Source organism: Aphis gossypii, chromosome 1, assembly GCF_020184175.1.
Source record: "Aphis gossypii isolate Hap1 chromosome 1, ASM2018417v2, whole genome shotgun sequence".
Lineage (NCBI taxonomy): Eukaryota > Metazoa > Arthropoda > Insecta > Hemiptera > Aphididae > Aphis > Aphis gossypii.
The window spans coordinates 59,030,925-59,047,769 of NC_065530.1; the positions used below are offsets into that span (position 1 = coordinate 59,030,925).

A 16,845-nucleotide genomic window follows, 5' to 3' on the forward strand; every position below is an offset into this window, starting at 1 on the left:
TTACTGGTCACTGGTTAAGTGATTATACAATATTCGAACCCACCATGGTTGTGGTTATATGAAGCAACCGCATTGATTAGTGATTACTTCTGCCACCGCCCAATAATTACGATAAGTGATAACGTTATCAGATGACATTTTTTAGATAATTAAAATTAACTATGTAGTTACTTGATACTTCTAAATTCATGGTGATACGCCTTAAATCTTAATAATATTCATTATTTAATAGTTAATGTTTTATTAACTTAGTACCCATTACCTACTGGCAACTATTTCCACCACCTTTCGTGTATTATTTAATTATATTGATCTATAAAAATTAAAAATGATCTTCTTTCAGTTCAGTTTTTAGTTTTAAGCTGTAATTGCCCAAGTTATTTGTTTTAATTATTATAATTTTTTTTTGATATTCGGATCAACTATTTCACTGAGTATTCTCAGCACTTAACTTTATTTTTGTCCTCGGCTGTTTTTCCTTATGTTCTAGTAAAAAAGATACTATGTCTTTTTTAGAAGTGAGTTTAAATTTTTTATTTTAAATTTGATAGATGCAATAAGTACTTATTATTCGACTATAAAACATTGAAATATATTATACAGTCAGGACTATAATATTGCCATTTCAAACAATTTATTTACCTGTTTAATTTTTTTTATGTTGCAGTGGCGAAAATTTAATTTCTTCGACATCATTCACAATGCAGATTCAAATAAAATATCTCAAACAATTGGTGTATGTAATTTTCTAAATTTCTAGTTGTATTTTTCCACCAAATTTTATGAGAAAATAGTCTTATATTTATGAACTACAGTTTTTGCAATACTATAAGTATTACTTTTAATTAAAAATAAAATAATATATCAATTAAGGTATTTTAAAGTTTTTTATTTTTATTTCTAATAACAGTTAATAATATGGGATTTGGTTAACCATTTTTCAAAGTATATTATAAATCATTTAAATTATTAATCTTAAACACATAATAAAATTTTATTATGTCTTTAATTACCTAATCTAAAAGTAAAATTTAATAATCATATTTTTTCAATAAAATTATTTTGTACTAAGTTCATTTTTCTAATTATAGTCAATTCGGCCAAGATTTAGTTAATTTTTTTTTTATTGTTATTCTAATATTTTTTAAGAAAAATGAAAAATGTCTTAAAAATTTAAAAAAATAAATTATAACCTTTTAACTATAGTATATTATGTTCAATATCCAATTTAAAATTTGTTAATTATTAGGCTACATGTAATTTTCATAAAATTGAATAAGTATTAAGTGGCAACAATAATAAATCACCCAATTGCTTAATCCACGAAATTCTTCGTTCCATTATGAATTAAAACATAATTAATTTTGAAAATTTGAATTTCTTGTTTTTAAAATATATTCAAAAGAATTAGCAAATTAGATCATTTCTTTTTAAAATGTTATTATATTAAATTTCTATTACTTAATTTTATTTATTTAGAGCTCTAAAATAACATCTACGAGTAGTGGTCATGGTCATTTGGTAACATGTGATGATGATGGTCTAGTGCATTTAATTACACGTACATTTCAAGTTACTACATTTCGAGCCTATCAATCTACTGTACTTCTTTCTACACAACTACAATATAGTAGTATTTTAGTTACAATTGGTGTGAGTATTTGTTAAATCTATTCATTATAATATTTATTTTATAACTAAACTTTAACATTTAGGAAGATGAACCAAATACCAATACTATCCTCAAAGTTTGGGATTTAGAACGAAGAGATCGTCAAAGTACTCCAATATGTATACGTACAACGAAATTACCAAAATCTGAAAAACCTACTACATTATGTGCAACTGACAATCGTTTGTTAATGGCCATTGGATTTAAAGATGGTTGTATAGCATTATTTAAAGGAGATTTGTCAAGAGATCGGAATTCTAAGCCTAAGATGTTAAAAGAGTTGGGTCAAGGAATAACCGGAATGGCTTTCAAATGTATTAGCAAGGATCAATGGTACCTTTTTGTATCTACTGTCTCATCTGTACAACAATTTAATGTTACTTCTAAAGATTCCTGTCCTATGGTATATTAGTCATTATTACTTTTATTATTCATAAAAGTATTATTCATACTATTATGATTCATTGAGATGTTTAAAACTTAAAAATGTTTTGTTTTAGACGGTTTTGGATGCAGTAGGGTGTGATTTCAAATGTTCTGTATTGGTGAATGGACCTGATAGTCATTTTATGATTGCAAAAGAAGATGTAAGCCCTTGAAACATAATTTCTTTGTAACTAAAACTAAAGCCCGAATTTTATACAATAATAGGCAATGTAAAATTTTCTATTTTATAATTTTATTAATCAAGTAATTAATGGAAACTCATTGTTGAAAAGAGCTTTATATATTTTATATAAAATCCGGTCTTATTTACTTTTCAAAGATCTTATCATACAATTTATTATTATGTATAATTTACTTTCAAAATAATTTTATGTTATACTATTTTGTTAATTTTATTTTAGGCCATATATTGTTATACAGTTGATAGTCGTGGACCATGCTATGTTGTTGGAGGTCAAAAAATTATTCTTCAATGGTTTCGAAATTATTTAATTATAGTATCTAAAGAAAGAGGAAAACCTTTGAATGCTATTACTGTTTCTACTACAACAAAACATTCGTAAGATTTACTTTAACAGCATACTGATTTATAGCGATATAAATTTACTTTAGTTATCTAGTGTGTTTTTTGATTTTTTCAAGTACTTGTTAAACTTTACATTTTCCCCCTATTAGTTGGGTTTCCAGTTATTTAGTTTAGGTTAGCAATTCCCAAACTAATACTCTAAAAAATGTCTCAATGATTCTACGATTCTGTTAATGATTATTTTTTATTAAAATTAAAATTAGTTTAAAAAAAAAGTTCAATCAAAATGTTAATAATATTTTTTCCAAATAATATAATATAAAATAATTTTCTCAATAATGATGTATAGTCTGTACTAGAGAGCCTCTCTAGCTCTCTAGTCTGTAGTCTGTACCAAATAAGAATGCACCGGGCGGCGTAGGAAAACAGGTTGAAACTCGCACATGATAGATGCGACCAATGACAGAGCGAATAGAACCGGCCAGGGGCTCCGCTGTTTATTTAGATACATCAACGCGGTGTGCTCTTATTTGGTACAGACTATATCTAGCAGTACCTCAATGTTCCATGGAACACACTTTGTGACACCTTAGTTTAGGTTTATAATTACAAATTCTCCCTCCTAGGCAGACTATTTCTATTCTTGGGAAAAGGCAGTCCCTCTACCCAAGAAGTCTGTAAGACCTCTAGTTAGAAGACCAGAGAAAATGTAGGGTGCACTTCTGGTTGTACTTAAAATTGCAAGGTCACTTACTCATTTGTATTATGTATAATACTAATATTTTTAATATTATTATAATATATAGACAATAAAGAAGCCAATAAAATTGATTATGATTTGATATGTGTAATTATAATTATATTAATTATCATTAGCTAAAATATAAAATAGTTTTTATAAATAAAATATTGTAACCTAATACATATCATATTGATTAAGAAATCAAGGCTTTAACTTAAATTACTTAAATACTAATAGTGGTTTAATTTTTTTTGTATCATAATTCTAAGCTTGTAAAAAAAATAAAAATATATACTGGATAACTAATGATAAATTGTTCCTTTATAGTTTTCTATGTATCTTACTATTATTTTGAATTATTTTTTCAGCGATGAAATTGAGTCTATTTCAATCACTGTGTTGGATATTCAAAATAAATTTATAATTTATACAACTACTATGCAAGACATTTTATCAGTTTTACCAGAGTGGGGGTCTTTGTATATTTTAACAACCAAAGGAAGTTTATCACAGTTAATAGAAAAAGATTTACAATCCAAATTGACTGTATTATTCAAAAAAAACTTGTATGATGTTGCTGTTCGTATGGCTAAATGTCAACAATATGATTCTCAAGCTCTAATTGATATATTTCGTCAATATGGTGATCATTTATATACTAAAGGGGATCACAGTGGTGCTGTTGAACAATATATTAAAACTATTGGAAAACTTGAACCATCTTATGTTATCAAAAAAGTAAATATTTTAATATATAAGTTATGCAACAATTAAAACTGAATACTAATGTACTATATATTTTTAGTTTTTAGATTCTCAATATATAGACAGTTTAACCACATATTTGCATGCTTTACATAAGTTAGGTAATGCAAATAAAGATCATACAACATTATTGTTCAATTGCTATTCAAAATTAAACAGTCTAGACAAACTTCAAGAATTTATTGTAGTAATTATAACATTTTAGATTTTAAATTAATAAATTATAGTAAAAATAATTAACTTTTAAATTTAATAATTTTCATTTATATTCATTGCAGATAAAAGATGAAAACATTGATTTTGATGTGGATGTTGCCATAAAAGTTTGTAGACAGTCATCACCTGAAAATGCACTTGCATTAGCTGAAAAACACAATAGACATTCTTTGTATATAAAAATACTTCTGGAAGATCGTCATGAGTATACATCTGCTTTAGAATATATTGAAAAACTTTCTGTTGACCAGGTACCATGTGATTGTTGAATTAAATAATCACCAATAATAATATAATTGTTGATATTTTATTAATTTCAGTCAGTACAAATAATTAAACAATATAGTAATGTATTTATAGAAAATGTTCCTAAAGAAACGGTCAGTTTTTTGAAGAAATTGTGTTCCACTTGGTATACTACGGCCAATGTAAATGCTTAATTTATTATAAGATAATAAAGTTTGTATTAAATATAAATTGTATTATCATTCTTTAAGGTAGACCTGTCTGGAAATTTAGCTCAACCTGAAGATTTCATTTATTTGTTGCTAGACGACTCTGAATGTTTAGTAGATTTTTTGGAACATTTTGATAATGTAAGTTACTTGAAAAGTAATAAGATATAAATAATATTTAATAATAATTAAAATTACTTAGTTTATATGTTATTTAAGTTTTTAGATAAATGGTCTACATCATTATTAAATACATACATTGAACATTGTTTGATTGTATGGAAAAATGAAAATAATCAAGAAAATCGTAACAAAATTGAAAAGAAAATTATTAATATTCTACAATCTACTGATATTAAAATGTGTGATCATTATCAAGTATTAATCTTGGCCATGTCTTTTGAATTTAAACCAGCTATAGTTTACATTTTTGAACACAACAAACAGTTAAGTAAAGATTCATAATTATTATCTTTTTAATTGTAATTTGTTTAAAACATATTAACATTATAATGATTATAAATTGTTTTTTTTTTTTAGATACTCTAAATTAATTCGCTATTACCTATCTCTAAATGATTACATTGGTGCAATAGAATGTTGTAGGAGATATGGACATGTTGAACCAAAATTATGGGTATTAGTGTTTAATACAGCAATAGTAGATGATATGTTTCCACCTTTTATGTTGGAAGAAATATTAAATGAAATTGGTATGTACTATAACTTATATTAATACTGAATTCTATTAATCTGTCATTCCAATGATATTTTGAAATTATGCTATGGTATTTTCTCTTGCTGGACAGATTATAGAGAAATAATACGTGATATTATGTATATTATGTGTAATGTAAGTCATCACCAGAGCTCAGAAATTATAACACTTAAAAGTACAAGTTTAATGCTTTTACATGCAATAAAAATGTGAAAATAAGCCCAAAAAATTGCACTAAAAATAGTAAATATTATGTAAAATAAAATTGATAACAAAATTCTTCTTTTATAGACTATGGTAGTAGATATTTCAGAACTATAGTTATTTGGTCTAGTTCTAGAACATAAATACAACAAATCTGATAATTGTAGTACAATGTGTCTAACAAACATTTGAAAAATAACAAAATTATTGGAAATCAATGGAATAAATTGTCTGATGTCATCGGCGATAACAACCGATAACGTATCTACCTTTTTTTTGAAAATCAAAATATATGTTTTTGTTCCCCTATTTGAATACTTTATTGGAGTTATATTGTTTAATTCATTTATAATATAAAAATATTTTTACAAATATTACTTAAAATTCTAAATTAACAAATAGCACTAGAAACCATAAATTAATGAAATTAAAGTTTTCATATATCAGAAAAGTAAAACAACTTTATATCTTACTTTCAATGTTCTATGACTTACCAAAAATATGTGTATTTCCTTGAATTTCCAAACCCGAATCATCTCTAATACTTATTCTAGATTATCCACGTTAAAAGTATAATGATATAAAACAAAAATGAGATTTTTGTACGTGATTTTACTATACATATATACATCAAAAATTAAGGCATTCGTGTAGCAGGTGATCTACTACACTAGAGTGATCTGCGAATTTAGGACAAGTGATCTACGTATAAATTTAAAAAATATTTTTAATAGTATAAAAACACATAATATTTTTTATTACAAGTATCTACGTCATAATATATTATTATACAAATATTCGTCAAGTATAAAAAAAAATAATAATTAGCCAAATATAATACATTTTTCAATTACAGTAAACATTTTTAGTATCATTTAAAAATGTTAAAAAAGTATCTATTAATTGATTCCTATAACACATTTGTTAGGTTCATCCATAGGTTTCCGAATTTCATAAATACTACAAAACACATCATGGCATAAATTGTACCAATCTACTACTGTTTTATTAGAACGTCCAGTAAGCCGACAAACGGTTACTATGCTCATGTTTTCTGACCAGTAATAAACCAACTCTAAAATTTACCCCAGCGACAATTTAGAATTCCATTTATTATTCAAATCTGTGTAGGTAAACAATTTATTGTCTTGACGCAGAGACTGGAATGTTTGATATCCTTTTTGAACGCATCTTAAACTTTGGTACTCACGTTGTTCACCAGAAGCCAGCCGTTTTTTTCTGACCGCAATTTTTGTTTCAGAATCACATTTTTTACAATTTGGCGTTTCACTGTCATTCGGAAGTGAATTGTGAAGTTGTAAAAAATTTTATTTTTTATATTGTCGATAAAAAGGTTGATTATTAAGCGATAAAGAGACTAACATAAACAGACGTACGTGTTAGATACAACAAACTACGACCATCCAACTATGATTTTTCCCGAAAATTTTACGTTTATAAAAATAAAAATAATATAAAATATGGCCAATATGCTAAAAATTGATTTTCTTAAAATATGACCAAATATTATGTAAAAATATTTAAATTCAAACTTAGTATTTAATTTCGCCATTTCATAAAACAAATTTATATATCACCTAGAATAATATCATAGAATATAATAATAGGTAATAATAATTGTAGATCACCAACTACACCTAGTGTAATACGCTAGATCACCTGATACACCTAAAACGAGGTAGTAGATCACCTGCTACACGAATGCCAAAATTAATATTCAAAAGATAATTTTTAACATTACTATGTCTTTCAGATATGTTTCAAAGAATTTAAATACTCGTCAATCAATTTCTACTTTATAACACTATAAAATATTAATAATAATTTAAATAATTATCTGTTTTAATAGAAAAAAAATCTCTGCTGTCAGCTCATTTTACTATCACATCATTGGCTAAATCTAAAACCTTTAATATTGGTCATGTTAGAGCTTATCTAACTAGTTTGTTTGGTGCTGAAAAAAAAATACTTGAAAAAGACAAAGAAATGGTTGATAAATATCAAAATGATACAGAAAATTTAAAACACACCATAGAAAAATTAAAAAATTGGTATTTATACAGTTACATCTAATAACTTAAGTATTCCATTTAAAAATGAATATTTATTTTTTAGTGCTGTCGTCTTTCAAGGTTTGCGTTGTAGTGCTTGCAATAATCAATTAGAACTTCCCAGTGTACATTTTATGTGTCAGCATTCATATCATCAACAGTTAGTAATCATTTAAATTATTACATATGTATCATGAATATCTCATTTTTTGTTTTTCTATTATTTTAATATTTTACCAGGCATCATAATACACATTACACAAGCAATAAACTTAAAATCAGTTATTATTTTATTTAATATTATTTTTTGTTACATTTATTTTTATTTTAGCTGTTTTCAAGCTTTTTCAGAAAGCGATGATGATTGTCCAGCATGTACTCCTAACAATAAACAAATAATGGATATCATACGGACTCAGGTAATAAAATACAGTAACAGTTGTTTTATAACTTGGTGGACCATTCAAGTGGTTAAACTGTTGTTTGTTAGTCAATTCTATTGGTTCATAATTCTAAATATTAAAGAATTATACAACTAAAAAAAATTGTTTTTTATTGTGTGAAAATTTAGAGCATTAAAAAAAGAATAAGTTTTGGTAGTTAACATTTTTAAAATTTTAGTTTTATACTACATTATAGAGTATAATATTTTTTATCATTACTATTTTGTATATATTTATTTTTAATTAATCCTATTTATGTATGCATATGACACTCGGCATGAGCTATTATTACAACATTTTGTAATAATAATTAATTCTATAAACTACTCTGAAAAAAAAAACAAATATAAGTACTATGGTCTATGGAAATAACATGAACATCTGAAGAAAAATTAATCATAATTCATAATTATGAAAATGAACTTGTGTGACTTGTATGTCAAGTAATTGTTTTAATCTAAATACCACGTATGTATGATGTATTCTAGATATGTTTCATTAAATGGTATGATTTTATGATGTTACTAATAAAAAATTACATTTCCCATGGAAGTAATTGTCTTAAAATAATTTACTGCTAAATTTATCTTTTTTATTCTATTTTTTCAGAAAACAATTTAAATCGGTTTTTTTTAGTTGTAGTGTTGTATACTAAATATATATATGCATTATATTAGTATTTTTTATGAGTCTCCTTCTAATCAACATTTAGGACATTTTTGGATGTTGTTTAACTTAATGCTTCAGTAAATAAGTATTTATTATATAATAACAAAAAAAATAATTTAATACAATAAAAATATTTAGATAAGACCCTATATAAAAATCAATTCCTTGCACATAGGTTGTTATTTAGTGACGACCCCCTCCCCCCGCCCGCTTTATTCCATTATACAAGATAAGCTAAAACTCTATCTCTATAGTTTCAAGATGGCACTGCAAAACTATTAGTGGTTGTCGAATTATGGGGATTGTGACTTCATATAGATGATGGAATATTATAACAGGTTTCAATCATTACTATGTTTTATATTTTATATTCATTACTATGGACTAACTAGTAACTTACTTTTACTTAGAAAACCTATATTTGTAGTTTTTATATATACGAATCTGTAGCCACTATTTATATTCGTTTCGAAAATTTAAAATTTCTCTTTGCCAAGCAGTTCCATAATAGAAAATTATTTAGCTGTGGGTAAAAAAACAGTATTTTTTATTAGAAATTTAGTAGGTGATTAGGGATGGCATTTTGATTCAACCTGTATATTACACTAACAAAGATCTTTTTAAATGTCAATGGTAGATTAACAACATTAATTGTTGAGAACCATCATTTAGTGTTGTGTTGCTAGCCACAAGTTAAATGACTATGACTTATAATATGCATAATACATTTATAATTACATAAATATTTTTCATTTTATTTAGGGCCAGATAAAAGATTATAATTCAGAATTCCATAATCAGCTAGAACGAGCCACAGATTGTTTTTCACTAATATCTGAATACTTTGGTCGATGCTTATTTGATGATTTATCTACAGTTGAAAACCAACTAGCTAAATCAAAATTGATATCATCTCCTATAGTATTAACACCTAAACCTGTGGTTCCAGTTGTACAAACACCACCAAGACTGAGTCCAATATTATCTGTACATGCTATACAACAACAAAATACAAATCCATTTGATGAAGATGAAGATAATATGGAATATGATGATAATAAAAATCCATTCAAAGATGAGTATGATGAAAGTAAAAATCCTTTTGCAGATGACACTTAATTGTAAATTGAAGTTTAATTAATAACAATTTATAAATAAATAAATAATTTATTATTGTAATTTAAATTAATATAAATGCAATACTATTGTTTCAATTAAATAAATGATATATATATATAATAATAATAAAAAAATTTTTTAAAAAAATTGAAAGATGAATACACAACTTTATTTTACTATTTATAAATTTAAAACAATGGTTAGTTATATTAGCTAACAATATTTATACATACTAGACTAAAAATCAATGTTGTTAACATTAATTTAAGATAAATTCAATGTTTTCATTATTAATTATTAATTTTACAGTATTTGAAAAGGTAAAATATTTTTTCAGTCCTTTCGAATGAATGATCTGCCACTAAAACATTAAAAATTACAGTTATTATATATATATATAAGTAAATTTAAATTATAAATTTAATGTTCTAAAAATAAAAACTACTTAATAAAAAAAAAAATAAAGGAATTTTTTAATGTTATTTTGAATTAATATACTATAATTTAAAATATATTTGTTTTGGTTTATGAAATTGTCATTTGTTAACTATACTACATGCATACTGATCGGTGTCAATTGTTCCTGTACCAATATTAATATGTATTAACATGAATAATTTACTTCAACAATTAATAGAATAGAATAATCAATAATGTTATCAAGTAAAGTAGTATGGTACATAATGCCAAAGTAACATATTATAGAATTATAATCTTCCAAACTCATTTCAATAGTGTTTGAATTGGAGATTTTTTTTATATATTTATCAACTTCAAGCATTGATTATTATTATTATGGAAAATATGTATTTTAATTTGTAATATTTATACTTGTGTTATTAAATATTAGTAACTAATACATTTTTTTTTTTTTTTTAAAAATTATGTACGAATTACTAATTTCTACATTTTCACAATATTAAAAACCCATTCTCTTTGACCTTTATATAATAAATAGCAATACTTTTGATTTTAATTATTATTACTTGGTATGAAGTAATTTGACTTTATAACTTAAAGTTGTTTTACAAATTGTTGATTGTTTAAATTAATTTTATACCTATGTATTTATCTTTCTTATTTTTATAAGGTATATCAGAAATTTTAAGCTTAAGTTGCTAAGTCCTAAAAATAAATTATACAAAATTAAGTAGTTTAATAAAATTACTAAGAATTAAAAAGCTGATAACATAATGAAAAAATAGATAAAATATATTTTAAGCTCTGTTCTACATTAGAAAAAAATTTAAGTAAATAAATAATAAAAGCTATATTTTTAAATTTTACTTACCTAATAGTTTTCTTTTCATTAGATTTTTTAGATTCTGGTCTAGCTCTGTTAAGCACTTTAATGAAGTCAGTTGTTTTTGCTCGCATACAAGAATGTATATATGCCTTCGTGCACTTAATGTGGTAATGAAGATAGTCACGGAACATATGAATCAAATTAATAGTATTTTCACGAGCTGCACGATTAGTGTGTCTCGGAAACAACACTAAAATTAAATTAATTAAAAATAAAATGTTAATTGTTTTCCAATAGCACAATTATTTTCTTTTACATACTATGTAATTTAAAGGAAACTTTCTTACCAAATGTTATGTATCCTACTTCGTCACCAACACGAGCATTAGTATCTTGCAGTTCAAGCGGTGGTTCTTTGTGCGTAAACAAAACTTGAGGTGAAGTTTGACTAGCTCGTCTGCCTTCTCTCAACTCTTGCATAAAGACTTTACCTAAAACTATGTCATCACTATCTCTGAATACTGTACTGAATACAACAGTTACACGATCTGCTTTTGCTTCCACATACCTAATACAAAAGAATTGTTTAAAAAAAATGTCAAACATAAAACAATTTGTAACTCACATAGTCTCATCTTCTCGGTAATTAATCACAGCTCTTTTATGGCCTTCTTCCCCTTTTTCTTGAAAGTCAAAATACTTTTCAAATACTGAAGCAAAACAATTACGTTTAAATTGACCAATTTTTTTCACTAACGATTCCCAGTCATCTGGAATTTTTTCTAGGTCAACTAGCAAAGAAAAATTAAAACCCGATTCTGGTTCAGTGACGTATGACCCATACACACGGTTTAATAGTTCTGTTGCTCCATGTTGTTGGAGTTCGGCATAGAATTTCAAAGCTATGCTCACCTAACATATAATACATAATTATATAATAAACTGTTTTCTAATAATATTAAACATTACACTCACCCTAAGCTGATTTTTTTGGCCTTCTAAATTTGAAATGTGAAATAATACTCCGGCATAATCCGATATGAATATATTTGTGTTTTCTGGCTTATTTCTAAAATGCAAAAGTAATAAATAAAATATAAACAATAAACGTAACATACAGTTAAAATAATGACATACCCTGCCAAAGCATTTTTAATTCTCACACTGATGGATTCTTCAACAACGCGGTTATTTGTTTCTAACAATATCATGATTTTACTGACTAACGAAACAAACAATAAAACAAAGACTAAATAGACATTTAACTATAATTGATTTAATTGATTAATAAACTATATTAAAGTATACATGGGCGAATTTTTTTTTATAATTTATGGATAAATTGTCAAATAATATGACGAATCTTCTCGGATGTTAATATCAAATATTTTCATATAAGATAACGCGGCCGGATCAGTATGTCTCTTAGTTGAAAAACCAAATATTCCGTATAAATAATTTTCATCAGAGAACGCGTGTTGGTCACTATGTACTCGCACATGTGAATGACTCCCCTACGTTCACATGGCCCGGCAATGGTTTTATAGTTCTCTCATCGTACTATCATTTATCGTAAATCACTAAATCGCAATAAGTCAACATTCAATATTTTTTTAATTTTTCATTACTGTAACAGTTTAACGTCTTTACTCTTTAGTTATACTCGAGTATATCAGAAATTGAAAATTTGAAAATGAAAGTCAAAGTATTGAGCCGGAATCCGGATAACTATTTACGAGAAACAAAACGGGATATCCAGAAAGGTAATTTTGGTGTTGGCAAGTAGTTAGTAGAATAAACTGTGCTTACAAATTTCATGTTTATACACAAAAGTGGTAATGATTGACTTTTGTTTCTTAATTATCATGTTGATATTTTTATACAAATGTTTGGGAATGATTTTTACATAAAATATCGCGAATATTCTGGACATAAATTATCTTAACACCCAAATTGTCATTGCAGATATCTATAAACCATAAAATATATAGGTATTTTAGGTAAACATTTTTCAATTACTTATTACTATTCTATTTATTTATCTAAATGATGAATTCTATACTGAATTGTAAGTTGTATTATATTATTACACTAAAATTTCATTTATCATTTTGTATTAATTTTATTACAAAAATAGAGGTTGAGCTACCATGTTTTTTTGTCTTAGCTGTATAAAAAAATGTGATGGTTCCATTTTATAGAAATTAATTCATATATCATATTGAAAATCTAACATAATACATCTTTAATACTTCCTATAAACTTTTGTCTCTTATGCTCATGTTACCTTAGCAAGAGTGTAGTTCGTCTACTTATCTTGTACAACTGTTATGCCTCGTAGCTCTCTATTTAAATCGGTTTTTTGGTTATCAGTGACTATATTTTTGGCAGTTAGAATAAAGAGGTGGTATAATTAATTTATTGTGCTCAAATCTATACCTATAAATTTTAATATGATTATTATTTTTACTGTTTAGATAAATAAGGTTGCTGCTTATAATATATTTCTTGGTTAATTATTTTAGTTTATCAATAATCTTAATTGAATTGAATCATCAAATAAATTTTGCATGTACATTAAGTAGAATTTACCTAATTCTTTCTTAATTTTTCATTATTTTCCAGTGCCTCGGAATTATGATCCGAATCTACATCCTTTTCAATCATCACGTGAATATGTTCGTGCTCTTAATGCAGTGAAATTGGAACGAGTTTTTGCTAAGCCATTTATTGGTAACTTGGATGGACATCGTGATGGTATATTCTGCATGGCTAAACATCCTAAATCTTTATCAACAATAGCCAGTGGTTCTTATGATGGTGAAGTGCGGCTTTGGAATTTAACAAAAAAAAAATGTATTAATAGTATCAATGGCCATGACCGGTTTGTTCGTGGCTTATGTTTTAACCCCGATGGCACGAGATTGTTTAGTGTTGGAGATGATTCTACTGTTAAAGTTTGGAATACAGAAGAATTTGAAACTCCATCTCATACATTCATATCTCAAGTATGTACAAATGTAAAATAAATTCAATTTATCACATTATTTTTAACTGTGTTTATTTTAGTCTGTTTTATATGGTGTTAGTTGTCAATGGTTAAATGATAAAGTATTTGCTACTTGCGGTGATGTAGTGCAGTTATGGGATATTACTCGAAGTCAACCAACATCAACTCTAAAATGGGGTGTTGATAGTTTACATCATATAGCTTTTAATCAAATTGATACAAATGTTTTAGGTAGCATATTTGTATTTTGTATTTTTATTTAATATATTAAATAGTAAATAATATGATTTTATAATAAATTTTCATAGCATCATGTGCAAGTGACCGCAGTATAATTCTTTATGACACCAGAGAAGTGAAACCAATGCGAAAAGTAATAATGAAACTTAAAACCAATCAGTTAGCATGGAATCCAATGGAAGCATATGTGTTTACTGCTGCCAACGAAGATTATAAGTAATTACTAATTTTATATTAGTTACATATTTTACCCAATTGGTATTGATTAATTAATATTTAAATTTAGTTGTTATTCTTATGATACACGGAAATTAGAATCTCCTATAAATGTGCATAAAGATCACGTGGCTGCTGTTACATGTATAGATTATGCACCAACTGGCTTAGAATTTGTCACTGGAAGCTATGATAAAACCATCAGAATTTTTGAAAGCCATCATGTATTTATATTTTTGTTTTGATAGTTAGATATTGTTTATGTAAAAATAATAATTTTATATGTTAAAATTTAGGGACATTCGAGAGAAATCTATCATACTAAACGTATGCAACATTTAACTAGTGTAATTTGGTCATTAGACAATAAATTTGTTTTAAGTGCATCTGATGAAATGAATATAAGAATTTGGAAAGCAAATGCTTCAGAAAAATTAGGAACAGTAAGTATATTTGTATTAATTATAATTTTAAATGGATAAATACAAATTAAAATGTTCTAAAGTAAAAACCTAAAGTTCTAAGTAATTGATGTTTTTTATGAAAAATATAAGTAGACTAGAGTTAGAGCATTTCATAAAAGTATGAGTGTTATATTAATTTTTATTAAATAAATTCAGTGTGTATATGAAACAGTTATTTACTAAAATATTATTTTAGTTAAGACCACGTGAAAGAACAGCTTTAGAATATAACGCTACATTGAAAGAGAAGTTTGCTGCTCATCCACAAGTTAAAAGGATCGCTAGACATAGACAAGTACCTAAACATGTCTATCATGAACGTAATCAACAATTGGAATCTAAGAAAAAACTCAAAAGAAAGTAAGTTCTTTTTTTATAAATATATGTATGTATAAGGTAATTTATACTTCAAATAATATTTCGCTTCAGAATATAAAAATAAAAAGTTAGACCAGTGGGTTACTAATAATTATTATGGGTGTGTTAAAATATTGAATTTGATTTCAATGATACATCATTGTATTTGAAAAACCGTCCATCACTTTATATAATATTTTGTGATAAGTTTTTTTTTATATACACAAATGCAATTTATTTTACTTTTAATATTACGATAGGTTAATATAGTTTTTTCTCAAATGTATTGTTAAATTATTAATTATTATAAAAGCATATATAACTCAAAATTCAATTTTACATTTCTGTAAATACCATAAACAGTAAAAGCAGGTTCATAGTATAAAAAAAAAATATATATCTTAAGATAAATCAAAAATGTTGTTGTGTATAGTAAAAGTTTTAACTATATATTATACATTGTTATTTATTGTTTAAATGAATATTTATGTCAAATTTTAACTTAAAATGTGTATATAATATGATAAGCAGAAAAATTCCTCCTTTTCTTGCTTTTCCCAATTATAAATAAAAGTAGGTACTAGCAATTTTTAATTTTGACCTTTCTAGTGTAAACTTAGTTTCAATTCGCTATCCAAAGCTACTCTAAAATTTTAAAATTAAAGCATTTTTTCATAACTTATTGTGTACTCACCAAAAAAAAAAAAAATAAACATTTTAATATCAGTACCTTCATTGCTCGGTTTTAGAATCTAAAATTTATGTAGTTATTCTTAAAAATAAAAAAACTATAGTGATAAAAATATTCAAAAAATGTTAATAGATTTTAAAATAATGACTGTTGTTTGATAAAAGAATCACCCACTATATGTCTTACATATATTAATTTTTTTTATGTATATTTTCAGGGAAGAAAATATCCGCAAACACTCAAAGAAAAATAGTATTCCATACGTCTCTGAAAAAAAGAAGAATGTTATTTCAGAAGTTGTTTAAATGTATTATTCTTGTTTATTTTAAGGTTCTACCATATGTATATATTTTTATTGAATTACAACTTTAATAACAAAATTGTATAATTTGTATAATAATTTCAATTTTATTAGAAACTGGCACTAAGGAATAACCAGGACTTGTAAGTTTGTGCCCTAAAAAATGCCTAAATTAGTATGATAACCATGGTACCTCATAATAGATTTTTATATCATCTAGCATTAAATACAACTTGGTGAAATTGATATGTAAATGCATGAACGTTGAAATT

General features: G+C 25.4%; 3 protein-coding genes across 4 annotated transcripts; 2 read left to right on the top strand and 1 right to left on the bottom strand.

Moving 5' to 3' along the window:
• Positions 1 to 138: 138 nt before the first annotated feature.
• On the top strand, positions 139 to 10,173 carry LOC114128576 (vacuolar protein sorting-associated protein 11 homolog). Its single transcript, XM_027993119.2, has 17 exons — positions 139 to 518; positions 668 to 736; positions 1,480 to 1,653; positions 1,716 to 2,075; positions 2,173 to 2,259; positions 2,521 to 2,678; positions 3,756 to 4,125; positions 4,193 to 4,339; positions 4,431 to 4,619; positions 4,689 to 4,796; positions 4,866 to 4,964; positions 5,043 to 5,269; positions 5,364 to 5,536; positions 7,616 to 7,817; positions 7,882 to 7,977; positions 8,149 to 8,236; positions 9,692 to 10,173. Exons 1-17 carry the CDS (start codon positions 504 to 506, stop codon positions 10,046 to 10,048), a joined length of 2,919 nt encoding a protein of 972 aa, XP_027848920.1. The 5' UTR covers positions 139 to 503; the 3' UTR covers positions 10,049 to 10,173.
• A 22-nt stretch (positions 10,174 to 10,195) lies between these two features.
• Positions 10,196 to 14,035, bottom strand: LOC114128533 (probable actin-related protein 2/3 complex subunit 2). 2 transcript variants are annotated; one of them, XM_027993056.2, is made up of 7 exons: positions 13,887 to 14,035; positions 12,432 to 12,516; positions 12,270 to 12,363; positions 11,920 to 12,206; positions 11,642 to 11,862; positions 11,340 to 11,544; positions 10,196 to 10,409 (listed from the first exon to the last, which is right to left on the bottom strand). In XM_027993056.2, the coding sequence occupies exons 2-7, from the start codon at positions 12,503 to 12,505 to the stop codon at positions 10,382 to 10,384; spliced, it is 909 nt and encodes a 302-aa protein (XP_027848857.1). In that variant the 5' UTR covers positions 12,506 to 12,516; positions 13,887 to 14,035; the 3' UTR covers positions 10,196 to 10,381. The 2 variants fall into 2 exon arrangements, with proteins under 2 accessions (XP_027848857.1, XP_050052889.1); XM_050196932.1 differs by lacking the exon at positions 13,887 to 14,035 and having other exon boundaries at positions 12,432 to 12,655.
• Positions 12,847 to 16,660, top strand: LOC114128532 (DDB1- and CUL4-associated factor 13). Its single transcript, XM_027993055.2, has 8 exons — positions 12,847 to 13,057; positions 13,920 to 14,302; positions 14,364 to 14,535; positions 14,613 to 14,760; positions 14,831 to 14,984; positions 15,057 to 15,203; positions 15,421 to 15,584; positions 16,490 to 16,660. The coding sequence occupies exons 1-8, from the start codon at positions 12,988 to 12,990 to the stop codon at positions 16,575 to 16,577; spliced, it is 1,326 nt and encodes a 441-aa protein (XP_027848856.1). The 5' UTR covers positions 12,847 to 12,987; the 3' UTR covers positions 16,578 to 16,660.
• The last annotated feature ends 185 nt before the right edge of the window (positions 16,661 to 16,845 follow it).

Bases quoted from the DNA above. Each gene is read 5' to 3' on its own strand.
- LOC114128576 (XM_027993119.2), top strand. The intron at 737-1,479 runs GTATGTAATTTT...TTATTTATTTAG, and splicing joins AAATATCTCAAACAATTGGT to AGCTCTAAAATAACATCTAC. The intron at 1,654-1,715 runs GTGAGTATTTGT...TTTAACATTTAG, and splicing joins GTATTTTAGTTACAATTGGT to GAAGATGAACCAAATACCAA.
- LOC114128533 (XM_027993056.2), bottom strand. From the start codon at position 12,505: ATGATATTGTTAGAAACAAATAACCGCGTTGTTGAAGAATCCATCAGT. The intron at 11,545-11,641 runs GTAAGAAAGTTT...ATTTAATTTTAG, and splicing joins AGTAGGATACATAACATTTG to TGTTGTTTCCGAGACACACT. The intron at 10,410-11,339 runs GTAAGTAAAATT...TTAATGTTTTAG, and splicing joins AATGAAAAGAAAACTATTAG to TGGCAGATCATTCATTCGAA.
- LOC114128532 (XM_027993055.2), top strand. From the start codon at position 12,988: ATGAAAGTCAAAGTATTGAGCCGGAATCCGGATAACTATTTACGAGAA. The intron at 14,303-14,363 runs GTATGTACAAAT...TGTTTATTTTAG, and splicing joins CTCATACATTCATATCTCAA to TCTGTTTTATATGGTGTTAG. The intron at 15,585-16,489 runs GTAAGTTCTTTT...GTATATTTTCAG, and splicing joins AAGAAAAAACTCAAAAGAAA to GGAAGAAAATATCCGCAAAC.